Below are 27658 nucleotides of genomic sequence, written 5' to 3'. Positions count from 1 at the left end.
TGAAGGGAAATAGACTAAAGTTGCTGAGATGAATTAGAGTAGAACAAATTAAGAATGGACAGCTAGACTGATGAGTCATGCAGAGCTACTTGAATCTGAAGCTTGGGAGAAGTCAGGACTAGAGGGAGATAGGATCAGATTCATCAGAATTAGAAGGAATGTTAGTAATTGACACATTATCCAAGAGCAATGTAAAAATTAGGAGAAAGGCTAAGGAGGAAGAATAGGAGTTTTCTTTGTGAGCTCACTTCTCCAAACCTTGATTTCCTTTAGTCTTTTGTAGCCTTCCTTCAAAACCTTGCTTTGCCTTTTTTTTTTTTTTTTTTTTTTTTTTGGTGTTAATGAAGACGGGGCGCTTGGGTATTTGGAGTGCCCGAAGCAGCTGCACAGGTGTAGAAAGTAAGATGATGATGGATGTCTTTCTTTTCCTGTCTTGGAAGAGGAACATTTCTGAGGCAGCTCAACTTCTTAGAGTGAGAACTACAGTTGCTGAGGAAGTGCTGACTTAGTTACAGATGAATTAACACAAGCAGGACATTAAGTTCCTCGCTGTTTTATTATGTCGGTCACACATAGAACCATAGCATTGGTGTTGTCAAGTGGCAAAATGTACGGTGGCAGTTAACCCCAGGATTTCATAGTGTAACAGAAAACTCTTGTAACCCTAGCACTTAGGAGGAAGAGATAATGGTATTAAGAGTTCCAGGGCATCCTTGGCTGCATGGCAAGTTCAGAGCTAACCTAGCTTGTCTCATAACAAAACTGAACATACAGCCCAGAATGGGGGTGTGCACCTTTAATCCCAACATTTGGTAAGCAGAGGCAAGTGGGCCATTATGAGTTCTGTGCCAACTAGGGCTGCATAGTAAGACTGTAACAAAAACAAAAACTGTATATATATATATATATATATATATATATATATATATATATATATATATATATATATATATATATATATACACACACACACACACATATAGCTATATGGGTACTAGACTAGGCTGGCCTTGAACCCACAGACATCTGTCTGCTTCTCCTGGGATTAAAGGCATGTGCAACCACACTTGTCCTGAAAGTTCCTTGGGAAAGAAAATTTGAATGAATTTCCATCTTATTTTTCAGCTTTTTTTTTTTTTTTTTTTGGGGGGGTTGTTTTTATTTTTTGAGACAGGCTTCATAAGAGATCCACCTGCCTTATCTGTGCTGAGATTGAAGGTGTTTACCTCATTGCTTGGTCTATAGTTTATATTTTAACAGCATTAAATTGTGCAGTTACCAGAGCTGCAGCTCTTGCATACTGTTGATTACACATGGATGTTAAGATAGTTATCCTTAGAACTGAAGATGAGAATGTTTCACCTAACAGTGGTATTTGTAAGTAATTGTATTTAACGTTCGGTATACTGGTAGGGAGTGTGATTTCTGAAGTAATTGTTTTAATGTCGTGCTGGGGATAGAACCCAGTGCCTTGCACTTCAGCCCCTGAGCCACATCCCCAGCACTAGAGTCGTTTTGATTGTGGTGAATCTCATCTGGCACTGGCAGCTCTTCATTGCAGAGCTACCAGCCATGAAAGAGACTGATGAATGTAATAGAGTTTCACATTTAAGTCAGGATGTTTATGTTTCTTCAGGTGTTAGAAAACTACTCGGATGCTCCAATGACGCCAAAACAGATTCTGCAGGTCATAGAGGCAGAAGGACTGAAGGAAATGAGGTTTGTATCACTCTTGTTGCTTAATATAACCTGTGTCTGTGATATGTAGTAATATGTCCACCTGTTGGTCTATCCATGCTTGTGTTGTGTGTCCCAATTAAAGCAGTGGGAGTGGAATGGGTGAACATCCATTTATTTTCATTGGAAATACAGTGTCTTTCACAAAACCTTGCCTAGATTTTGAACTATAGCTTGAGTTAGGTTCTTATTTTCTTAAATAGAATCAGTTAAATTTTCTAGTATACTTTTTTTTTTTAAGATAAGTCTTGTCCTGGTTTCTCATACACTATTTTATAAATTTTAGTAATAGAGAAGGACCAAGCCCATATATGCTCTTTTCTCTATACTTTGCCACCACTGAAGTCTTTTTCTTTTGGATCCAAGAAGGGTGGTCTCTGGCATAAATCCTCTGGGTACTCAAAAGATTTAGCCATTCTTTTGTGTTTTCTGAGACAGTCTCTTGTGGTCCAGGGCAGTTTCCAACTTAATACACAGCTGAGGTTTACCTTGAACTCTGATCCTCATGTTTCCACCTCTCAAGTGCTGATTTAGTCTTTGGTGATACAAATCTACTAATGAGGGGGCTGGAGAAGATTGCTCAATGGTTAAGAGTACTGAGTCTCTTCCAGAGGACTTGGGTTCAAACTCCAGCACCCACGTGGCAGCTCATAACTGTAACTCTTAAGATCTGACACCCTCACTCAGACATACATGCAGGCAAACACCAGTGCACATAAAATAATAAAAGTAAATAATTTTTTTAATGTACTAATGAATAACCTAGAATTTGTTACAGTGTAGTTTTCCTGGAGAGATAACAAATGTGAAACAGAAGAAATTGGAGGCATGAAAACCAGAGGTTATCTTTGATTTTTCCTCTGTTCTCATCATTTATACCAACCTCTTTCTTTAAAAACCCTCTCTACCTCCCAGAAAGGGTTTCTCAGTGTAGCTGTGGCTGTCCTCAAACTTGGTATTTTTCCTGCCTCTGCCTCTGAGTGCTGGGATTAAGGTGTGTGCCACCACTGCTTAGCTAAAAAATTTTTAATTGTTATTTGTGTGTTTTTTATGTATGTTTTACTGGGGTTACCTGTGTATGTGCAGTGCCCATGGAGGCCGGAAGAGGGCTTTGGAGCCACTGTAACTAGAGTTATATGTGGATGTGAGCTGCAGTGGGTACTGGAAATTGAACCCAAGTCCTCTGGAAGTGCAACCAGTGCTCTTAACCCCTGAGCCATCCCCCTAACCCCACCTCTCTGCCACTTCCTTTTGTATTCAAGTGAGGAAGGAAAAGTCTGTATAACAGCACAGTCCTTTTTTGGGTACTTGGAACTAGTAGCATTTTGATAATGGGGTATAGTGCATATATGTTTATGTATGGGCAGATGCATGGTGTGTGTGTGTGTGTAGGTCAGAGGACAACCTTGGGTGTCATTCTGTCTTGCTTTTTGAAGAAAGGGGTCTTTCACTGGGACTTAACTGCTTGCAAATTAGGCTGTGCTGCTTTGCTGCCAAGCCTGTATTTATCTCTACAGCAGTGAGATTATAAGCACCAGGCTACCACATCTGTAATTTTTTTTTTCTACATTTGGGTTTGGGGGTATGAAATCTGATCTAGGTGCTTGCTTGTCAAGTACTTTGAATGAGTTTTTCTCCTCAGTCCTAAGCAGTTACTATATTATGTGGCTAATCAAACTATAGCCACTTGAAATGATAAAAGTTGTTTACTTTCCTCAGATCATATATTCTTTAATGTTTTGTGGGGAGGGATGCTTAGGGTTGCCGATAGCCCCAAGCTATAGTCATCTATTTGACTTGTACCTATGTATTTTGCATTGTGATAATTGTGCTTTATTTTAATTTTCATGGACTATTTCCCATCATGCTGGTGTCTGCCCTGCTGTTGGATCACTATGCCTGTAGAAGGTAAATTAGCCCCTTGTTTCTGCTTTTTGCTGTTCTAGGAATTGTAGCATTCAGGATGAGTGAGTCTCTGTCATTGTATATAGGTATAGTGTGCAGGAGTCACAGAAGGACATGCCAGCGTGTTTACGCCCCTTGTAGGAGATGTTAACACAGCCATATGATCTAGGTTCTGTACCAACTTGCTTTTAGTGACTACTTTTTGATAAAAGTTATTTTTAGCATCCAGTGTGCAGTGTGTTTCAAAGCAGAATGATTGGGTGGGTTTGTTTTTTGTTGGCTTTTTTACACTCAATTTTTAACACTATGTAAATTAGGGCTGCTAGTTTTGAAAATTAAGGGCTTAAGATTTTTTTTTTTTTTTAAACATTGAGGAGAGGGAAGGAAACATGTACAGGTGAAGCCTAGTATTAATATTCTAGTCAGAAATTTAATGGTAATAGGCATTTGTCTATTTTTGATACCTTTTTCTGTTTTTAAGATTTAGTAAGTGTCCTCTGTCTCATGAAGTTGTCATTTTGTAGCCTACTGTTGTGACAGTGACCATGGGACTTTATATAAACTAAATCCATTTGATGGCCTTTTACTTTGTAAATGAAATCTGTAGATGAGACTCATACATTCCCTTTCATAACAAAGAAAAATCAAATACTGTATTTCTTGTGTGCCAAAATAAAGTATGAGCATATTATAGGGATATAGTGCTATTGAGTGTTATTTTCTTTTTCTTTTCTTTCTTTTTTTAAGTTGGGGCTTCTCTGTCTAACAGTTTTGGAACTTTGTAGACTAGGATGGCCTTGAACTCACTGAGATCCATCTGCCTCTGCTTTCTGAGTGCTGGGATTAGAGGCGTGCGCCACCACTGCCCAGTGAATGTTACTTTCATACAGTTACTGGCGATATCTGAGTATGAGATTACAGTGTAGATACCGGGAAAAATTGTTTTTGTTTTTTATTCAAAATGTTTGTTACATTTTTATTTATTTTGTGTGACTGTTGGAAAAGGGGTTTGTAGAGTTAAGAGGACAACTTAACAGGAGTTGGTTCAGGTATTTTGCCATGTAAGTCCTAGGGCTAGAACTAGAGTCTTTAGGCTTGGTGGCAGGAGCCTTTACCTGCTGAATTGCGCACTCATGGAGGACAGAAAAAGTGTCAGCTCTCCTAGAACTGGAGTTACTGACAATAGCTGTTGTGAGCTGCCTGATATGGGTGCTGGAATGACTCTAGTCTTCTGCAAAAGCAGCAAGTATTGTTTAAGTTCAGAGACATTTCACTGGTGCCTATAACCAAAATATTTACTTTTTTTTTTTTTTTTTAATTGATAATGGGGTTGGGGGGTGCAGGAGGAGGGGCTCTATGATGTAGCTCTAGTTGCCCTGGAGCTCTGCTATGTAGATCAGGCTGGCCTCAGGCTACTAGAGGTACACATGCCTGCCTCTGCTTCTCATGTGCTGGAAGTAAAGGTGTGCACCAGTACACCTAGCTGAAAACATTAATTTGTAATAGTAAACTTTTATTAAGTTGAATTTGTTTCTATTTTTGAGCAGATTCTCATAAAATTGCCCAGAGTGGCCTGGAACTGAGTATGTGGCCTAGGCATTGTGGTAGGCCTCCTATCTCAGCTTCCTGAATGCTGGGTTATAAGAACAAGCCAGCATACCTGGCTGAGATAAATGTGTTTTAAAATTTGTTAACATACAAGTTGGAAATGTTTCATTTTTAATTTATGTGAGTCTGCATCTATGTATGGCTTGTACATATGGGTACGCTCAGGGGCTTCTTGTATGTGGGTATATCTCAGAGGCCAGAAGAGGGCATAGGATCCCAAGTGTTAACAGGTTGTGAGCCACCCAGCATGTATACCTTGAATTCAAGAGATCCACCTGTCTCTGCCTCCTGAGTGCTAGGATTAAAAAAATGTGTTTGCCACCAGGCCTGGCTTGAAGTAAACACTCTTAACTGCTGCACTTGAGAATTTGGTTTGTATTGTCAGAAAACACTAAGGGTGAGCTTGGTATGTACTGAGTTATTACACACTACAGCCTAGACCCTGTGAGTGGGATTTCTGTGGGCTTTAAGTGTTTATCTTTTACTGCTTTCATAATAGATTTGTGGAGTTATTGGTTCTGTGTTGCTTTGCTTCTTGGTTTGAAAATGAATTAGAGGTTTGGTAAGTAGAAAATGATTTTTGTGACCAATTTCCATCCTTTATGTTTTACAGTGGGACATCTCCTCTTGCGTGCCTCAATGCCATGCTACATTCCAACTCGAGAGGAGACGGGCTATTTTATAAACTGCCTGGCCGAATCAGCCTTTTCACACTAAAGGTAAAATTACCTTTTGATGCAATGGTTCTCAAAACATTTTTTGATTTTTTGAGACAGAGATTCTCTGGATAGCCTCTGTTGTTCTGGAACTCACTCTGTAGATCAGGCTGGCTTCAAACTCATAAGAGATGCCCTGCTTCTGTTTACCCAGTGCTGGGATTAAAAGTGTGCTCTACCAGTACCTGGCTGGTTCTTCAAACTTTTAATGTACATAAGAGAAACCTGGTGGGTTTGGAATAATGCTCATGGATTGTCTTTCCTATTATGAAATCCTAATAACGCTTATGCTTTTGTCCTTAATGGTACTCTTAGATGCTGTGGTGTGAATAGACTATTGGGAGTCATCAAGTTATTTCAGCTGTTTCTAGGTTCCGTGTTGCTTGTTTATACCTTAGTAGGTTATGTGCAATTGAAAGATCAGTGTGGGTAGTGATAATTGAAAATGTGCCTTAGTGAGGATTTTGTGTGTAATAACATTGTGAAAGATAAATTACTGGGCAACTAATGTAATACCTATTCTTTGGAAAGTAACAGCAATATGAATATCAGTATTTACTGAGTGGCACTAATTACAAAGGAGGAGGAGTTCACAATAAACCTTAAATAATTGGGCTGAGTTGAGCAAGCAATTATTTTTCTGCCATTTCTGTTATATTTGGCTATCATTTAGATCACAGTTTGAAACTTTTGTATAAAGTGCTAATAATAGATAATTTAGATTTTTGTTGGCCTACTGGCTCTGTCATGACTGTTCAGCTCCAACATAGTAGCAGGAAAGCTATCATGGGCCATGCACAAACAAATTGAGGAGGCTGTTTTCCAAATGTTTATTTTGGTTTGAGACAGGGTCTTATTATGTAGCTCTGGCTGGCCAAAACTCCTGAAGATTAAGCAGCCTCGAACTCAGAGGTTGCCTGCCTCTGCCTCCCAAGTGCTGGGATTAAAGGTGTGTGTCACCATGCCTTGCAAAGTTCTACTTGTATTTTATGTAGGTTTGCCTGCATATGTGCATGCACTATGTTTGTCTGGTGTTGGCAGAGATCAGAAGAGGGCACTGGAGCTGGAGTTACAGATCGTTGTCATCTGCCATATGGGCACTGGGATCCAAATCCTTGTCCTGTAAAAACTACAAGTGCTCATAAGTTCTGGGCCATCTTTGCAGCTTGTTTTCAACTTTTAAAAAGTGCTTATTTTATTTACAAAAACTAGGAGGTGGGCCAATTTTATTGTAGAGAGAGGCTTAGTTGAGTGACCCTATTTTCATAAGATGTGGTGACTAAAAATGTAATGCTGATCATTTTAGTGTTCCATAATGCATTTTAAAATGTATATGTACATACTTTTCTTCCTATGAATTTGGTTTACTTGCTAAGCAATTAAAGTAAAAACTTTAAATATCTGAATAAATACAAATTATATAACTTGTTATTCAATAGGTTTGTGTACATGAAATATTTGTTGAAGCAGGAGTTTGCTTTGTGCTATCTCAAATTAAGAGTCTCCAAGGATCCATCCTTCTTCAAGAGATCTTTACTGTTCAGCCTCCTAAGTAGCCAGGCAACTTTCTGTTTTGTTAGTTTTGTGGGGCTAATAATTGACTCCAGGACCTTCTATACAATGGTAGGTAGTCCCTACCACTGAAGTATATGTCCAGCCCTGATATTTTTCAAGTTTAGATTTTTGTTCTGTTTTCTAAATATTTATTATTAGTAGTTTTGACTTTTTTATTTGTCTTGCCATTGTTTTCTTTTTGAGAAAGGGTATAGATTTCTAGACCTTCTTAGTCTGGTCTTTATTTACTTCCTGAATGTTAAGATTATAGTTGTCTACCATTTTGTTTGACTAGGACTTTTTTTCCGAATTCTGTCTGTTTATTGCTTTGTTTATGAATGAGTCAGGGTCTCTTCATGTGTAGTTCCTGCTGAGCTGGAACTTGATATATAGGCAGGCTGAACCAAAACTCACAGAGATCTGCTTATCTCTGCCAGTATTAAAGGCATATATGCTCTCATACAGCACATGTGTGGAGGTCAGAAGATTTTATAAATCAGGTTGCCAGGCAGGCTTGTGGCAAGCCTTTACCCACTGAGCAACCTTGTGGGTCCCTTGCTTTGATTTTTTATTTTTTTTTTTTAGGACAGGGTCTCTATGAAGCCCAGGCCTGCCTTGGACTTGTGGGGACACAACTATGTCAGCCTCTGAAGTGCTGGGATTGCACAGGTGAACTACTGTGTCTAGCTTCTTTTTTGTTTTGCTAAGATAGAGGTCTCCCTGTGAATATAATTTAGAGGTATGACACTGGCCTAGCATACTGAAGGTCCTGGGTTTGGTCACAAAGGACATGTGTGCAAAATAATATCCTTTTTTTTTTTTTTTTTTTTTTTTTAATTTGAGTTGGGGTCTCACTGTGTAGTTCTGACTGGCTTGCAACTCACTATGTAGCCCAGGCTGGCTTTAAATTCACAGAGATCTGCCTACTTCTGCCTCCAGAGTACTGGTGTTAAAAGTTGTTAGCCACTATTCCCAGCTGCTCGTTATTTTTAACAAAACTATTTTAGATCTGCCTTAGGCATATAGCTCATATCTTGTGATTTTGATAGAATTTCAGTTTGGATAATTACCTTATAATGTTTTTGACTTACTAAAGCAATACATGTAAATGTAACAGAAAATACAACAGAGTACGTAAAATTTTCCTTGTAACACAAATAATAATTTATATTACTATCTGGATACAGATGAACTCATGGTGATGAGTGCCTATAATAATAGCACAGTGGAGATTGAGATAGGAACCAGAGTTGGGGATTACCCTTGGCTCCATAGTAAGACCAATCTGAGCCTGGGTTATGTGAGACCTTGCTTCTTTTAACTCAGTAGATTTTGCTGTTTGGAGGTACATTTTTTGAAAAGAGTTTTTGTTGTTGTGTTTTCTATTTTATAAAATATTCTTATTTTGGAGACAGCTAGCCATGACTGTGGACACCTGCTCATAGCCCTAGCATTTTGTTGGGTTAGAGACAGGAAGATGGCTGGTGCTTGTTGGCCTAGCCAGTCTAGCTACAAGTCCCAATGAGAAACTGGATCTCAAGGGAATGAGATGGAGAGTGATAGAGCTGATGGCCTCCTTGTGGGCACACCTGTGTATGTGCTTAGGTTGTATACAAGCACAGAAACAGTGAGTAATTTGGGATGGAGATGCAGTTCATGGTAGAGTGTTGATCTAGAATATATGAAACCCTGTGTCAATCTCTATTAGGGCAAACACAGGTAAAAGCAGCAATTTTTATTAGAGGGAAAAGGAAAGGAGGGAAATTAAAGGAGATAATTGTTGCATTCTCTTATTGTTTGCTTGTTTCATTTTGGTTTTGTTTTTTTAGACAGGTTTTCTTCTCTGTGTAGCTCTGGCTGTCCCCAAACTATTAGGTTGGCCTCGAACTCAGACTTCCTCCTGCCTCTGCCTCCAGAGTGCTGGGATTAAAGGAGTATGCCACCACCCAGCTTAATTGTTCCATTCTTACAATGTTATAACTACAATTGAAATTTATATACTCAGCTCCATACCAGCAGTTCAGAATTATCATTAAATCCAAAGGGAAGAATGAGAAAAGAGTCCAGATTTAGTTAGGATAAAATAGCCACTGCCATTTGAAAGGCAGTATCAGAATTCATTTTGGGTTTTAGTGGTATAAGACAAGCAGTGATCTCTTTTAAAATGCAGATTAGATGACATTGCTCTACTAGTTGGCTCTTGTCTACTCTGTACTCCTCTCCTAAACTTATGCTTAATCAATAACCATCTTTAGACAACTATGCCCTAGGTTAGTTTCTGAAGCACCTCCAACCTGTGCCTCTGGCTGAAAAACTCTTGTTGCATCTTGCTGTTTGGTGTCCAGTCTGACAGTATCTTAACTGAAAGAAGACTAGAAGATGGTGTTTACAGTCTTGAGCTGATTTGTGCAGTTTCTTCCCCCTTGTTTCTGCAAGTTAGTATCTAAGATTTTTTTTCTTGCCCTCTTTGAATAGTTTTACCAGAATTAATTCAAGACATTGGAAGTCAGTCTGTCTTCCTCAGGCTATGGCCACAATCTGGTTTCCTTTAATTGCTAAAGAAAGATCTAGCATTAAGCCAGAATAATAGCAGGTAAAAGGTGCTTGCCACCATTCCTGATTACCATGGTGGAAGGAGAGAACTTGTTCTCTAAACTCCATAGAGGTGATAGGTCATCTAGTCTATTTTCACTTTACAGATTGAAAATGGACTCCCAGCAGATGGAATACTGTATCTATAATCATCTCTCTGTATGACTACATATAGCTGAACTCGAATTCAGGTCACATCTTTGAGTTTGGTGGCTGTTCGTTATGTCAGTTTAAAAGAGTTTTTTTTCAGGTTTTGCAGCTTTTGGTCACGTCATAGTTCTCAAAATGTCAACTTTATTTAAAAGGCAAAGATGTTTCTTTAGGACTTATTTTTATTGTAAGTGTAGGATTGTTTGCCTATGTGTATGTAAGGGCACCACATGTATGCCTGGTGCTTACAGAGGTTAGAGGTCAGGATTCCCTAGAACTAAAGTTACAGATGGTTGTGAGCTGTCATGTGGTCTCTGGGATCCAAACTTGGGTCCTGGGTAGAACTGGTAGTGTTCTTAACTACTGAATCATCTCTTTAGCTCCAATGAAAATTTATTTTCCTTGATGTGTATGGTATTTTTGCATGCATGGATGTCTGTGCATCATGTGTATATCTGATGCAGAGGCCAGAAGAGAACATTGGATCCCTTAGAACTGGAGCTCAAGACCTATGAGTGAGCTGCAGTATGAGTGCTGGGAATTGAGCTGGGGTTCTCGCTGCTCCAAGATTTACTCTTTCATAGCTTTAGATAGAACTGCTCCAGTGGAGCAAGAAAAAGTATGCTTAGATATTATATTAATTTGCTGAACTGAAGAAAAAATTCACCAGCCAGGCGTTGGTGTCGCATGCCTTTAGTCCCAGCACTCAGGAGGCAGAGGCAGGCACATCTCTGAGTTTGAGGCCAGCCTGATCTACAGAACTAGTTCCAGGACAGGCTCCAAAACAACACAGAGAAACCCTGTCTCGAAAAACAAAAACAAAACAAAACAAAAAAAATTACCTAAAGTCTGCACATTCTGTTTATAACAAATAGAAATAAGCAAGAGGGAATATACAAAGCAGCTGACGAGTATGGCAACATTATGGTAATAATTTTCAGATCCTGAGATAGGAACTTTTTTATGCCTGTTTGATTTGTTTAAATTCTCCTTGAATTGTATTGACATTTCTTATCGTTGGCTTCCTTTTGTGTTGGAAGAATGGTTGATGTATGGCAGTGCCAGAGCTCTGGAAGTAGCACACTCCTTGTGCTCTCACACTTAAGGGGTAGAGGTGACAGGATCAGGAGCTCAGAGGCATCTCGGCCACATAGTGCATTTGAAGCCCTCAAGACCATGCAAGAGCATGGAGGGAGGGTAGAAGTCCATCAAGGTCAGAGTTGGAGCAAAGCACTTCATGGGTTACTTAAACTTCTTTTTTTTAACACTGTAGAGCTAAAATTGGTAGCTCAAAAATATTTAAAGCATTTTTATATCATAATGTGGAACTGTAAAATATAAATAATTGCTATGATTGAAACAATAATGAGGCATCTTATGTTGTATTTTCTATTATTGCCACTTCATGGCTTAAGCTCCTAAGGCATCTTCATGCACCCTACAGCTCTTTTGAATGAATACTTTTACACCAGTAAATCTTTGCCATTTTAGTATTTAAAATAGGCCATTCTGTGTAAGCTGGCTGTGGGTATTTTCTTTATTCTTTGTGATAATTTGGCATTATTGGCTACTGACTTCTTCCTTCAATGATTTTAATTATTTGGTTCCAGGGAGGGAGGTGTGTGTGTATATGTGAGAGAGAGAGAGAGAGAGAGAGAGAGAGAGAGAGAGACTTGTGGAGGTGAGAGGATAGTTTTGTGGAGTTGGTTTTCTTCCATTTTTACATGTGTTCTGGGAGTCAAACCTAGGTGGTTGGTGTAAGACACTTATCACTGTTATGATAAGATGCCATGGCCAAAAAAAAAAAAAAAAAAAAAAACAACTTGTAGAAGAAAGACTTTGCAGCTTACAGTTTCAGAGGGTTAGAGTCGCAGGTAGGCAGGCAGGCATGGTGCTGGAGCAGTAGCTGAAAACTTTATTCACAAGTGGGGGAGACACATTCTGTTAATGTCATTAACCCTTTGAAACCCAAAGCCCATCCCCTGTGACTCATTTCCAACAAGACAACACTTTCTAATCCTTCCCAAATAGTTGCCTATCAGGATCATCTAACCACAGGTAGGCTTGTACAGCACTCTTAACTTGCTCAGCTATCTCACCAGCCCCACTGACACTGCTTATCAGAAACCTACTCTGTGCTATAGGAAGTCTGTTTAGAATGCCAGTTAGTTTGGTACAATTTGCTCTGGTTAGTCAAAATAGCAACTTGGATTTGGGGGGGGGGGGGGGAGGTTGACCTCTCCTTAGCTGGTAAAGTACATTTGAGTACTTGTCAAGTTAATATCTACCTTTGAAAGGTGGTAAGTACAATTGTCTGAATTTCCAGTCTATTCTAATAGTAAGAGGGAACTTGATTGTTTTCAGATCCTTGGTTAGAATCTGTTTTATGCCTATCTTAGGGTTTCAGTTGCTGTGAAGAGACACTATGACCATGGCAACTCTTATGAAGGAAAATGTTTAATTGTGTGGCTTGCTTATAGTTCAGATGTTTAATCCAGTATGGTGAGAAGCAAGGCGGCATTTAAGCAGACATGTTACAAAGGAGCTGAGAGTTCTTATATCTTTACTCACAGGCATCAAAAAGTGTACTGTCTAACTGGGTGTGGCTTGAGCATATATAAGACCTCAAAGCTCACCTCACAGTGACACACTTCCTCCAACAAGGCCACACCTCCTAATAGTGTCATTTCCTTTGGAGACCATCTTCTTTGAAACCACCACAGTGACTAAGAGAGGAACTGCATTTTTTTTGTTTTTGTTTTTTTGTTTGTTTGTTTGTTTGTTTTTTGTTTTTGTTTTTTTTTTTTTTTTTTTTGTTTTTTTTTTTTTTTTTTTTTTTTTGGATGCAGGGTTTCTCTGTGTAGCCTTGACTGTCCTGGAACTCAGTCTGTAGACCAGGCTGGCCTCAAACTCAGAATGCTGGGATTAAAGGTGTGTACCACCACTGCCTGGTGCTTTTTGTGTGTCTGTGTGCATCTGCATATGCCTCATGAGTCCAAATGCCTTTGGAGGCCAGTGTTAGATTCTGTGCTTCCTTAGGATTGTGTTTGAGAAAATGCTTAAGGTTTTTTTGTTGGTGTGTGTGTTTGTTTGAGGTCAGCCAGGGTAGAAACTACTCAATGTCTCAGTTCTTCAGATTAGACTTAAGGAAGAAAGATTTGTTTATTCTGAAAAAAATCGCACTTCTCAGTTAGCTAAATCTGAAAGGAAAGATTATGACTGCTGTTTGAGTGCCTACCATACTCCATGTTCTTCATAGTGGTTCTTTTGACTCGTAACTACAATTGCATGGACAATCAATCTGAGAAGCTGTAAGTGCCACAGTCACTTTTCTTTGTTAGTTTAGAGATTCATTTTAACACACTGTTATAGTTAATTATGTCAACTGGATAGCTTTGAGAAATGCTTGGGAAGGATCTTAGATCATGAGACCAAGACCAAATGAACAAGCTAATCATTTGATGTTTCATAATGTGGCATTATTGGGATGTAGTCAAAGGTAGGAATTAGGGAAGTATTGGGAAAATCAGTTGATGGGGTATCTCACCTTGGCTTCTTACTGTGTTTCCTTGTGGAATTCTGTCTAGACTGCCGCTCAGTTCTGATACTGCCAGTTGTTTCCTACAAAAACAGAGACTCATTATTAATTATAAGTGCTTGGCTGATAGCTCATGCTTGTTACTAGCTAACTCTTACATTTTAGTTAACCCATATTTCTTATCTACCCTCTGCCACATGGAGGCACCATCTTTCAACACAGCATGGTCATCTTGTTTCTCTCTGGGTCTGCTCACTACTCCTGAGCCTCCACCCTTTTTTTCTTCTTCTAGGCATCCTCTGTGTCTTACTGTTCCATCTATACCTCCTGCCTAGCTACCTGCCTGTCAGCTCTTTTATTAAACCAGTCAGAAGGCACCTTGGCAAAGACACATCTTCACAGTAGCCAGTATAGTTTTTCTAAATAAGAACAACATTCTAAGTTGAACAATTTTTTCCTTTTCACATTTTAAAGTTACTAATCCCTTGTCTTCTAATTTACATAGTTTCTGATAGGAAGTCTGTGGTGAATATTACATTTGTTATTACCCCACTAAGATTTTTTTATCCTTGCCTCTATGCAGGCAACCAAAAAAAAAAAGATTATTTTTTTTAATATTTTTATATTTATTATTACGGTGTATAAGAAAAGAAAGTAGGTGGGTGAGTGGGTGTATGTCTGCCTGCCTATGTCTCTCTACTTTTGCCATGACACATGACAACTTTGAGGAATCAGTTTTCATCTTCCAATTCTCTTTATCTTTTGAATATGTTCAAGGTTTCTTATAACAGTATGGCTATTTTCTTTCTGTGTATTTATCAGCCAAACCATAGGCTTGGTCCTCAGAACCACAAGAAAATGAAACTTTTCATAACTTAGTGATAGTACTGGCATGCACCAAGCCCTTGCTTTAATCCTGTGGGAGTGGGGGTTGCAGTTAGCACTTGAGTTGAAATCAATTTTTTGATTTGCCACTGCTGTTTGCGGTCCATCTGTTTCTTCTGAGTTGACTTTGTTTTGTACTTATGAACATCATTTATAGATTCTTCTAGTATAAACTACTCAGTGTATCTTAAGGTCCCTGTTTCTTAGATGTTTTAGATTTACTTATTTTATCTATGTGAGTAAACGTTTTGCCTGTGTATGTATTTGTGTACCATGAAGGTGTAGAATTGAATGGAACTTGATCTGGGGTTCAGGAGGGTTTTGAACCAATTGTGGATTCTGGGAATCAGCAACAACAGCAAGCCCTTTTAACAAAGGTTGTCTAGTTGTTACTTCTAGCACTTTGTTTTGTTTTTTTGAGACAGGGTCTCACTAAATAGTTCTGGCTGCCCTGGAACTCACTGTGTAGTGCAAAGTGACCAGGTTGACCGCAAATGTACAAACTTTGCCTCCTGAGTGCTAGAACAAAGGTACGCACCACCATGCCTGACTTGTAGTCATTTTTAATGATGGCTTTGGACTTTTTTGGTGGTGGGGGTCTTTACTGCTGTGAGGTTTGTTACAGCTTGTGTTTGAGTAAATAAATTAATGTTGGGAGACTCACACTTTGAATTGTAGCTTTTTCTGATGATTAAGTTTTCCCATGTCAAACCATCCCATTCTGTCTTCTATACTTTTGTGATGATGGTTAATCTTCATTGTCAACTTGATTAAATTTAGAATCATGTAGCAAACACACCTGGGCTATGTTTCTTGAGTTTAGCTGAAGAGAGAAGGTGACCCCTAATGTGATGTGGATGACATCATGCTCTGTGCTGGGGCCCTAGACTGAATAAGAAAAGAAACAAGAAAGCAGTAGAGCATCATCATTACATTTCCTCTGTTCCCTGCTCTGCCCAGATGCATCCAAACCCTCACAGCTGTTCTGAAAACAGGAGCCAGAATACACTTCTTTCTCCTATTTTATCTGTCTTCTTACCACCTTGTTCTCTTCTGTTTCCTTCTACTCATCTCCTGAGCTCTGGCACCTAACTCACAATGACATTGAACTCTTGAGCTTATTTCATCACCATACCCAGCCTTTTTACTATTTTTTATTTAATTTTGGCTTTGTGTTATGAGATAGGGCCTTACGTAGCTCAGGCTGATTTCAAACTTGCTGACCTTGAGCCTCCATTTGTCAGGTGCACCAGCATGCCCAGCCTGTTAACCTTTTTGTGTTAAACGGTCTGTAAGATTTGTTTTAAAGAATTGCTTATTTATCTTTTTCCCTAGCTGGTTTATGTTAATCAGGTTGGCCTCAGATCCCCATACCTCTGCTTTCAGAGTGCTGGGATTACAGGTGTGCATCAGCCACTCCCCATTTTATTTGGTGCTGGGCCTCAAACCCAGGGCAGTGTGCATTGTAGTCAGTCATGTATCATTTGGACTACATCTGTAACCTTGGGATTTGTTTTTCTGAGACAGGCTGTGAAAGTTTTGTTAAGTTCCAAATGAGCCAGTCATGTTTGCTTGTGTGTGCTCCACCTGCCTTCCAGCTGATCTCTTCTATGATCTTCCTGAACCACTTCGGTAGAGTGACTTTATAATCCATACTTTGAAATGGAAGCTTAGTTTTTAGAGTGATAGCTTGAACTCTGACCTTTTTGTTTGTTTTTGTCTTTTTCTTGTTTTGAGACAAGGTTTCTATATAGCCCTGGCTGTAGATCAGGCTATCCTTGAACTTAGAGATCTGCTTGCATCTGCCTCCTGAGAACTGACATTAAAGGTAAGTCTGTCCACTGCCCAGCTTGAACTCTGACCTCTAACAGACAACAGACAACAAAAACTTTTTTGTGGGCTGTAAATTAGCATTCATTTTTTCCCTCTGTGTAGTTGTGGGGGTTGGTTGTTTTTGTTGGACACAGGAAATATGTATCACTTTTTAAAAACTATGTGTATGTGTGTTTTGCTAATATCTGTGTCTGTACTGTGTGTATGCTTGGTACCCTTGGAGACCAGAAAAGAGCCATGGATCTCTTCAGAAAGAAGTTCAGACATTTGTGAGCTGCCATGTGGGTACTGTGAATCAAACCTGGTCCTCTAGTTAACAGCCAGTGCTGTTAACTGCTGAACTATTTGTCTAAGTCCAGTGCCTCTGATACTGTGTTCATCTAATTCATTTCAGATTGTCTCTCATTCTTTGGCAGGCATTAGAATAGCTCTCTCACCTTCAGAATCCTGTCTGGTTTAGTATCTCTTTGAGGTATTTGGCTTTGAGTAGCTCTGTTGCTTTGCTTTTGGCCTGCCCCAATGTATGTATTTTGCATAGCTTTTCTGTGTATCTGGGGTATGGGAAACTTCTATGTTGAGCCTGTCTGCTGTATTCAGTAGGTGATCTGTTTGACACTTGTTCACATCTTGTAAATCTGGTCTAACTCACTGAAGCATGAATGTTTCTGAGTTTTATTAAGCTCATGTGCTGTGTGTGGCAGCACATTGCATCTCATGGAGATTCTTTGTGTAGCAGTTGCTACATCACTGGTATCACTTTCTCATGTATTTGTCAGATTTTTGTTATTATAATAAAATACTCAAAGTAATCACCTTATGAAAACAATGCTTAGGATATGACTTAGCAGATGCTTACATATATGAGAAGTCAGGAATTTATTGAAAAGACAGTCATGGCATATGTACAAACAATGATCATGGGAGATAGGTATAGTGATATGCACCTATAAAGTCATTACTCAGATCAGCCAGCATTGATTGGTTAGCCCCATTCTTTGGGCCTATGATGAGGCACATCTTTGCATTTTGACAGAGCAAAGCCACTTAACTCACTTCTTAAATGCAAAAGAAATACAATGTGGCCTCTCCAGTCTTTTTCCAGGGCATGACTGCAGTGGTCCAGAACCTCTTACTAGAACCTATTTTTGTTTCCCTCCCAATAGCACCAACACTATGGGCCGGCCCTTTAACACTGCAGTTAGAGGGAGCCTTATATTTTATGGTACATAGCAAAACCTGACTTTATAGTGTTTCCATGACAATATTGGAGTTAATAAATTCCAGATCAGAATCTGTTTCTAATAGTTCTTTGTCTGCTTTGTCTACTACTTTGTTCAAACTAAGCACCATTATATTAGCCCCACCCCTTTTTTTCTTTTTCAGCGTTTGCTAAGGCTGCTCTTAACTCATGGTTCCTCTGCCTCAGCCACCTGAATGCTGAAATTACTTTGCTCACCTAAATTTTTGGTGAAAATTTCATAAAACTATACTGTTCTTTGGCTTTTTAAGAAGTTATATCTAACCTGGTAGTGGTTGCACACACCATAATCCCAGCAGGAAGGCCGTGGTAGGTGGGTCTCTGAATTTGAGGACAGCTTGGTCTATTAGTTTCACGACAGCCAGCACCACCCAGAAAAAAACCCTATTTCTAGAAAGGGGTTGGGGGAGGAAAAAAGCAGAATGACTCCACGTAAATTACTTGTCTCTGAACCTATATCTATAAAGTGCTGATTATTATAACTAATAGTTAACTAAGCTGTTAATCACACTTGAACTCAACTTTTCCATGTATTGCCACTTTAGAAGACTTTTAATTTGGAAATAGTTCTAAACCTACCAAAAAGTTGCATCTCTATATTAAATGCTACAAAACACAGCCTTAGCCAATTTAGCCAGTTAACATTTAGCTATTGCTAGGACTGAATGTTGAAATTTTTAAAATAATGTGATTCTGCATTTCCTGAGATACATGATAGTTTTTAAAAATTAGAATAGCAACCTCTTTTTTCCTATGACAAAATTCATTTGATCATGATCTATTTTCCTTTTTGTATATTGTTGGACTTGAGTTACTAAAATCTGAACAATTTCTGTATCCATCTTATGAAATATATTGGTCTATAGATCTTGTGGTATATTTGTCTCATTTTTCAGATACCATACTATTCTTATTGAAGAATTGGAAAGTATTTCCTCCAGTGTTTGGAGAATTTACTAATAGAGCCATCTGAGCTTGGAGTAAGCCATTTACCTACCTGTCTATCTATATCTATTTAATTAATTTATATATGAGATAGAATCTCATGTAACCCAAGCTGGACTGGAACTCACTTTATAACTGAAGATGACCTTGAATTTCTGGTCTTTCTGCCTGGACTTAGAATTGTTGGCAGCAGGTATCACATGGGGCACAGACATACATGCAGATAAAACACTCATACACAAAATAATAAAATTGTAAAATGTATGTGTGGTTGGCACTTGCATACCACTTTGCATGTGTTGTGTAGGTTAGAGACAGCTTGAGGGCTTTGGTTCTCTTGATCATGTGAGTTTCAGGATGGAGCTCAGGCTGTAATGGCAGATGCCTTCTTATGGAGGTTCAGCTGTTTCACCACACCCCACAAGATCTCCTTAAACTGTGTTTGTACAGTCTGATAGTGATGCAGCTTAGCATAGTTTGCTTCCAGTTTCTTGTGCTAGATTTTGTTTACCTCCTTGAATCGCACTTGAAAAATATTCAGTCATCAATTCTTGAGCCAGTTTTCTCCTACTCTATTTGGAGACTTAATTGCATATATATTGGCTGCTTTAAATTGTCCCACAGTTCCTTGTTCTACTGTAACTTTGTTTTAAACTTTTTTTTTCTATTTTGGGATGTTCTATTGATTTTTTTTTTTTTTTTTTTTTTTTTTTTTACCAGTCGTGTTAAATCTATGTTGTGTGTTTTTCCAAAGATGTGTGCAGGTACATTTGTATGCCTGTGGAGGCCACAAAGAAATTTGGGTTATCTTTCTTTGGGTGCCACCAACCCCTTACCCCCCCAACCCCACCTGGAACTTAGCAAGTGTAACTGGCCTGGCTGGGCAGTGAGTCCTAGGGATACCTCTCTTCACCACCCCAGAACTGAGATTTCAAATGCATACCACCTTCCTAGGTTTATTGTTTGGTTTTGAAATAAGGTCTCACTACCAAGCCTTTGCTGTTCTGGTACTTTCCATATAGATCAGGATGGCCTCTTAACTCACAGAGATCTGCCCACCTCTGCTGAATTTAAAGATATGTTTTTGAAGCTTTTTATTTTTTTTCATTTTTCTTTTTAAGTGTGTCCTTGAAATAGAATTTAGTTCCTTTATTCACTGAACTCTCCCCAAATCCCCAGTTTAAAAAAAAAAAAAAATTAGAAATAGAGTTTGAGTGGTATTGAGGGGTTCTTTGTGTATTTTTTGTCTACCTCTTCATTTAATGGATTCATTGTTAAACACCTGAAATACAATTAAAATTATACTGTTTCATTTTCTCCCTTTACATTATTAATCAATTAATTAATTGGCAGCAGGGGTGGACTAGGAATCTCATGTATTCCAGATGGCCTCTAAGTCACCTCATAATTGAGAATGACCTTGAGCTTCAGACTTTTGTGCCTTTTCATCTAGAGTACTAGGATTATAATCATGTGCCACCCTGGCTAGTTCATGTGGTGCTGATGAGTAAGTCTAGGGCTTGGCATGCTAGGCAAGTACTTTGCCAACTAAGCTACATCCCAACCCTAAAATTATATTGTACTTTTTGCAGTGTGTTTGAGGAAAAATTTTAAGTCTAGCTAAAACTACTTAGTAAAGTCTAATGGTCTAACTTTGTGAAACATCTTGTAAAAGGAAAAGTGACTTTAGAATGTTGGCTATATTTTGTCTTCGAAAAAGTGCATCTGCTAATTGAAGCTTTGTATTTCCTCTTTAAATTTAAAATGTGCTGTCTGTGCCTTTCAGTTTGGAGTTGATGCCACAGTGGCAGAGATGCCTAGCCTGAAACTTGACTTGCTATTGCCTTCCCAGCCTTCTACCCACTACATTCTTTGGAGGAGGGGTTGTTTGTTTGTTTTGGTGTATGTGTGTTTTGAGGACTAAAGATCCTCCTGCCTCGGCTTCTCCAGTGATGGGACTATGGGCACAAGCCGCCACACTACTTAATGCCTTAGAACAACCTGTTGTTTTACTTACAGTTCTTTGGTTGCTTGGTCTGGTTCTCTATCAGCACAGACTTAGAGGCTAGATGTGTCAGAAAAATCTCTCAGGTGGTTTCTGGTAACCCTTGTCCTTGTGTAATCTGTGTGTGAGTGGGTTGTAATTTGTTCTCAGCAGTAGGGTAAGCAAAGGTGAAGAGAGTTTTTTTTTTTTTTTTTTTTTTTTTTTTAGATTCTGTTGACTTTAATGCAAAGTTGTTATTCTGGGTAGAACTGGTTAGTTAGATGTGGGACTCATGTTCAGAGTTGGAAGACATGAGCAAGTCTGCTGAAGACACCTGTAGGCATGTGTGAGGTCAAGTGGCAAGAACTGTAAGTAATACTGAGAGCAGAATGTCAAGTCCATGCTGACAGCCTTGGGAGTGACCTTAGTCCTATAATAGAAATAATTTTCTATGGTAACCATGGACTTTTGCAAGAGTCCCTGAGCTCCAGAAAGGAAATGAGCCCAACTGATACCCTGATTTGAAATCTGTGAGCCAATCAGCAGGAGGTCTGTCTATACTTTTGCCCAAAATTCTTACCCCCTAGAAAAATTGAGGTGATAAATGTTCAGATCACTGAAGCTGTGGTAATGTTCATGCAGCAAAATGAAGCAAATACCACAGGTAGTCTAGGATGGCCCCCTTCCCTTGTATGCTGTTGGCTGGAGCTACTGGGAGACTGCCACGTGAGTCACAGAAGGTTCCCATTAGCAGCAAGAGGGTAAGCCCCAGTGTGTAAGTACTTCTTAAGCCTCTGTGTTACACAGCGTAGTTTGCAGCCAAAGACTGTTTTGGTTCCTCGTATTTGGCAGTCTGATAACTAGCTCTCACTATGGAGATGGGGAGTGGAGAAAGATCTTTGCTGTGGAGTGGGGACAGGCCAGCAGTACTGGAGCATTGTGTAGTCTGCAGTGCATATGCAACAAGGAATTGGTTATCTGGTTGAGCAGCTCTGCCATCAGTCTGTTGGTTACATCAGATCCCAGGAGCAGCAAGATATTTCTCTTACTGAGAGGAATTGCAAAGTCATAGAGTGGAAAATTGATATAACCATTCTTACAATCTTCACACATATTAACTGGTTTATAAAAGAAACCTGGAAAATGGGTAATACTACGGTGTATTCTGGTGTTTGTTTGTTTTCTCTTTGAGACAGGCTCTCTGTATAGCCCTGACTGCTCTAGATCTTGCTTTGTAGAGTAGGCTGTCATTGAACTCACAGAGAGCCATCTGCCTCTGCCTTCTTGAGTGCTGTGATTAAAGGCACACACCTGGGTAATCTTTTTTACTAGCAGTTCTAGATTTAGAAAACAAGCACAAAGGTGAGGGCTGATGTGACTTGATGGTAGAGCATGTTCTTAATGTATACAAGGTGCTAAGTTTGGCTCCTAGCACCACACAGTATTTCTCTTATTTTCTAGAAATGTGTTATTACTGTAAAAACAAAGCAACACCAACTCTGAAGGCTGGTAGTGTAGTTCAGTTGGTAGAATTCTTGTCTTTCCTATGTGAAGCCCTGCTTTTAATTCCTTACTAGCACTGCGTAAACCATCCAAACATAATAGTGCCTGCCTGTAGTTCCAGCACTTGGTATGTATACAGCAGGATAAGAAGTTCAAGAGCATCTTAGTCAAATAATGAATCCAAGGCTAGTCTGGGATACAGGAGGGGGGACCCTACCCCCAACAAAACAAGTGCTCGGAGATAATTAACTAAAAAGTGTTTGCTGACAAGTTTGGAGGTTTCTGTCCATGATCAGTTGGTCCTATTGCTCTTGAGACTGTGGTCAGGTGGCAAGGCACACAGTGGCACAAAAGGCAATTTGCCTCCTATCCAAGCATTGAAAATAGTAACAGAAGAGTCTTCTTGTCCCCTTCAGGAGCACCACTCTATCCCATGACTAAAAGACTTCCCACTTGTTCCCACCCTTCACTCTTTACTAGGTCCAAGCTGAGGACTTTATCATATGGGCCTGTTTTGATCAGTGTTCTACTGCTTTGAAGAGACGGTGTGACTATGACAATTCTTATAAAAGATGTTTAGTCCTTTATCATCATTGTAGGGATCATGGCAGCAGGCAGGCCTGGTGCTGGAGAAGTAGCTGAGAGCTTTATCTGGATCTACAGGCAGCTGGGAGAGAGAGCCACTGAGCCTGGCTTGTGCTTTTGAAAACCCCAAAGTCCACTTCCATTGACACACTTCCTCTAATAAGGCTACACCTCCTAATTCTGTCAAGTAGTGCCCCTTCCTGGTGATCCAAGAATTCAAATATGTGGGTCTATGGTAACCATTCCCATTCAAACCATCGTAGGGCCTTTGAGAGAGAAAGCTTCAGATCCAAACTATTGCAACAACAACAAATTCTTAGAATAACACATAAACTGGAATTGAGCATGGTGGATATGGTCATAGCTTACTTTTTGTTGCTATGATAAATACCATGACCAAAAGGTATTTGGGGAGGAAAGGTTTGTGGGTTTGGTTTTTTTTTTTTTTTGTTTTGTTTTTTTTTTTTTTGTTTTTTGGTTTGGGCCTTCCCCCCTCCCCCCTTCTCTGTAGCTTTGGAGCCTGTCCTGGAATTTGCTCTGTATAACAGGCTGGTCTCAAACTCACAAAGATCCATCTACCTCTGCCTCTCAAATGCTGGGATTAAAGACAAGCTCTATTCTCTCTTGCCTAGCTCTTTATTAAACCAATCAGAAGGAGCCTTAGCAGGCAAGGAAGGACAAAGACATCTTCACACAGTATAATCAAATGTCCTGAAATATCAGGGTAGCTATTAATGATAGCCAATTTGTTGCCCACAGTGTCTTCTCACAGTATCATAGGTTGGGCACTTCTGTCTTACTTAATTGTAGTACATTTAAAACAAAGAAGAAATTCACAATGGTACAACACTGCTAACTAATTCCAGAAGAGGCTTTATGGAGTTTAGTTTTTCTGCTATTGCTAATGTTTTTCTGTTAAGGGCACAGTGTTGAATGCAGCACTGCATTTAATTATCTTGCCTCCTTATCTAAGAGATCTTGTTTATGAGTCATATATATATTATATCTATAATTTATTATATATCCTTTTATTCATAGTCACATAATAATCAAAACTTTAAAAATTTTACTATTTTATTATGAGGCATTTCAGTGTATCATAGCATGCTTGTAGGCATCAGAGGATAACTTGAAGGAGTCAGGTCTTCACTGTGTGGGAGTTAAACTCAGGTCATCAGGCTTGGTTGGTAAGTACCTCTCTACTCATTGGGCTGTCTCACTGGCTCTTAGAACTTCTTTAAATTTGCTAATGTTAGGCTTTGCACCTAGTTTCTTACTTATAATAATACTTTTCTAATTCACTTGTAGGCTGACTGTGAAGGTGCACCCTGTAATTCCAGTTCTTCAGAGGCTGAAACTAGTCTGGGTTACATAGTGTGAGACCCACTCAGTCTTAACATCATCAGAACAGATGTGTTCGTTTTGTGAGAGTGATTTTTGTTCCTTAAAATATAGTATAGATAGGTAGGTAGAGATTGGGACTAGAGAGATGGTTAGGAATGCATTGTGTTATTATTACAGAGGACCTGTTAGGTCATCAATACCTATTTCTTGTAAGTGTAGCTCCAAAGAATCTGACACCCACCCTCTTTCCTTCATGGATGCTGTACTCTACATTGATGTTATTAACTACCCCTTTTGTGATTTTCAAGTATTTTTTTTCTCCATTTGTTTATATATTTGCTAGCTTAAAGACTAAAGCTGAACATGCCTTTGACTTATCTTCCTATAGTACTTTGCTTCCCTTGCTTCCTAAAAGAAACGTGATTCCCTCCTTACCTTTATGTTCATCTATGCTTACTGTGCCTTCCTATACACTTACTGGTGGCTTATTATATTTTGCATTCTCTTTTTGACTAGTGGTTGTTCTGTGACATATGCATTCTCTTTTTGACTAGTGGTTGTTCTGTGACATATCTTGATGGTGCTTTTTTGTTCCTTACGTTTGTTTTAAGTTATTTTCTGGCTCTTCCTTTCTTCCTGTCATTCATAATCTATAAGTACATACATCAAGCTGCTCAAAGCTGTCCTTCTGTTTGCTGGCATTCCTCAGTTAGTTTTTTTGTTTTTCTGTTTCTTTCTTTGCCTCCAGATTCACTGTTTCTAATGTCATATCTAGACAGACTTTATCACTTTAAAATTTTTCAGATATTTTAGGTTTTTGAGATAAGATTTCTCTGTGTAACCCTGACTGTCCTGGAGTTCACTTTGTAGACCATGCTGGAATCAAAGGCGTGCGCCACCACAGCTTATTCTTAGAATTTTGATTTGGCCCTTAACTAGCTTCTAAAGCCTGGTGTGATGATACATACCTAATCCCAGCTGTAAAAGAGGCTGAGGCAGAAGGTGTGAGTTAAAGGCCAGTCTAGGTTATGTAGGGACACCCTGTCTCAAAAACAAAAACTAGAGAATGGAGAGAGAATAGCAGTTAAGAGCACTTGTTACACTTGAAGAGGACTAGGGCTCATTTCCTAGCACCCACATGGTTAACTCTCACTAACTCCAATTCCAAAGGGTCTGATGCCCTCTGCTGGCTCCTTTAGACTTGTGGAGAAAAGCACCCATAACAAGTAAAACAAAAATATAACCCTTACGTATTATTTAATTTTCTGAATATAGGGAGATACAGTTTAACTCTGCAAATTTCTTTTATGCTGTTTCAAACATTTGTGTCATTTATGGGTTGGTTTCAGTTAATTATCCTAGTAAGGATAGTTTTTTTATGTTTTGTATTTTTGTTTTGGTATAAATTTAAGAGAAAAAGAAAGCCACTTTTGTTATTGGGAAGTTGGGGAGATTATGCATCAAGTTGCAGGGGACTTAGCTTGGATCCACTTCAGTAGGATTGGATACCCTTTTCTGGCCTCCACAAGCACCAGGCCAGTACACAGTAGCCATACATGCAAGCAGAACACTCATAAAAAATGTAAAATATTTAAAAATGAAAAGACTTAGTGGTTTGGTTAAGTTACATAGAAACTGCTGTGGATTTTGTTTGTAAAATTCTTTGGGTAGGAAGCAGTGTGCTTGATTCAGTTAAGGTCAGGATTTTGGTATCTATCTAGATTAGTCTTTTATGACTCTTGAGGCTCTTTTTGCCATTTCTAGTCTGTATGATAGGAATAGCCACTATGTGAGGTCCTGAATAAGGGCCAGACACTGTTCGGTAATTCTTTTGGCTTAAGTGTAATTTTAGGTAATTTCGCCACACTTGGGGGCGGAACAGCAATATATTTGAGAGCTTGCCTCTGTAGCTCTCTGTGGTATCCTGTCCTAAAGACTTTGCCTTCCCAGCTGTCTCTTCCAGTCAGAGTGTCTAACACCCTTTTCTCTACATAGTGCCTTAATTCTTTGCAGATGATAATTAGCAGGCATGAACTCATGCCAAGCCAAGACCTATCTGATTTCTAAAACATAATGCTGGTGTGATTAAAGGCACTACACATGGCCAAGACTTTCTTTTTGAAAACTGTCATAGTCATACCTTGAATTAAAAAAAAAAAAAAAAAAAATGGTTATGGAGAAGAACTGAAGCCCAGAGTTTTCAGCTGTAGGCAGAAGTTTCTGTCCTGCAAGCCACTCCCAAGTAACCACACAGAGGCTTAATATTAATTATAAATGCTCGGCCAATAGCTCAGGTGTATTACTAGCTAACTCTTTTTTTTTTTTAATTTATTTACTTATTATTATTTTGCATATACAGTGTTCTGTCTGCATATTTGCCTACACATCAGAAGAGGGCACCAGATCTCATGACAGATGGTTGTGAGCCACCATGTGGTTGCTGGGAAATGAACTGAGGACCCCTGAAAGAGTAGTCATTGCTCTTAACCTCTGAGCCATCTCTCCAGCCCATTAACTAACTCTTATATTTAAATTAACCCATACTTCTATGCTTTGTGGTTTGGTACTTTTCCTCTGTATGCCCATCTTGTTTATCTCTGCTTCTGCTGGACACTCCTGATGTTGCCCTTCTTCCCACCACTCTCAGTTCGGCTCTTCTGTATAACTTTAACATGTGCATTCAGCTTCTTTTGTTTTGTGGGGTTTGTTGTTGTTGTTGTTGTTTATTTTCAGAGACAAGGTTTCTCTACATAACAGTCCTGGCATTTGCTCTGTAGAACAAGCTGGCTTCAAACTCACACAGACCCACCTGCCTCTGCCTCCTGAATTCTGGGATTAAAGGCATGCGCTACTACCGCCTGGTCAACTCCTTGATTAAATCAGTCATAATGGCATATATTCACACAGTGTAAAGGAATATTGTACACCCAGCAGCTGTAAATTTCTTTGGATATGGCTATTATATTGATTTCTTCTTCTTCTTTTTTTTTTTTTCTTAAGGACTGGCCCCTAGACATGGCAGTCCTTTGAATGTTTCCCAGTCAGTTAACACCAGGTGAGGTGGTTTAGGGGATCTCTGGAAGCCCCTCTGGAAACATAGCTATTTTGTATGTTGCCTTTGTTCTTACTTAAGAGTGTGGCATCTTATCCTCGTCTCCCTTGGTCAGTGCCTATTGTCATCCCTTTCAGAATTTCTTGGGTTCAGAACATAAATGATGCAGGTCTTCCAGAGCTGAGAGAATATTGCTTGAATGACAGAGGTGACCTGAGGAATCTGCTTGTCCAGAATAATAATAGCAAGTTCTCCTGTTGGCAGCCTCATGTTTCACTTTTGTCCACACTGGTTCATGATTCTTCACCATCCCTATGCTCTTGGATTTCTGCACTTCTATCTGGCTTACTAGTGACTTTTCCTCTGTAGCATCAGATTTTGACTTTCCTTCCCCTGCTGAGTCGCTTACCTTTTTTTTTCCCCCGCCTATCTTCTAGATTCTGTTCATATCCTTCACTTTACTGTCTTC

General features: G+C 39.2%; 1 protein-coding gene across 1 annotated transcript in view; it reads left to right on the top strand.

Annotated features, from left to right (window-relative positions):
- Window positions 1-27658, top strand: part of Asxl1 (ASXL transcriptional regulator 1) — a 52347-nt gene that overhangs the window by 4459 nt on the left and 20230 nt on the right. Inside the window, exons 2-4 of the mRNA XM_051193059.1 lie at window positions 1637-1719; window positions 3643-3645; window positions 5864-5969. Of these exons, the coding sequence (XP_051049016.1) occupies window positions 1637-1719; window positions 3643-3645; window positions 5864-5969 (192 nt within the window). The remainder of the gene's footprint in view (window positions 1-1636; window positions 1720-3642; window positions 3646-5863; window positions 5970-27658) is intronic.

The sequence above is a fragment of the Phodopus roborovskii genome, unplaced genomic scaffold (assembly GCF_943737965.1).
Source record: "Phodopus roborovskii unplaced genomic scaffold, PHOROB, whole genome shotgun sequence".
NCBI classification, from domain to species: Eukaryota; Metazoa; Chordata; class Mammalia; order Rodentia; family Cricetidae; genus Phodopus; species Phodopus roborovskii.
This window is presented reverse-complemented; position numbering and strand designations above follow the sequence as displayed.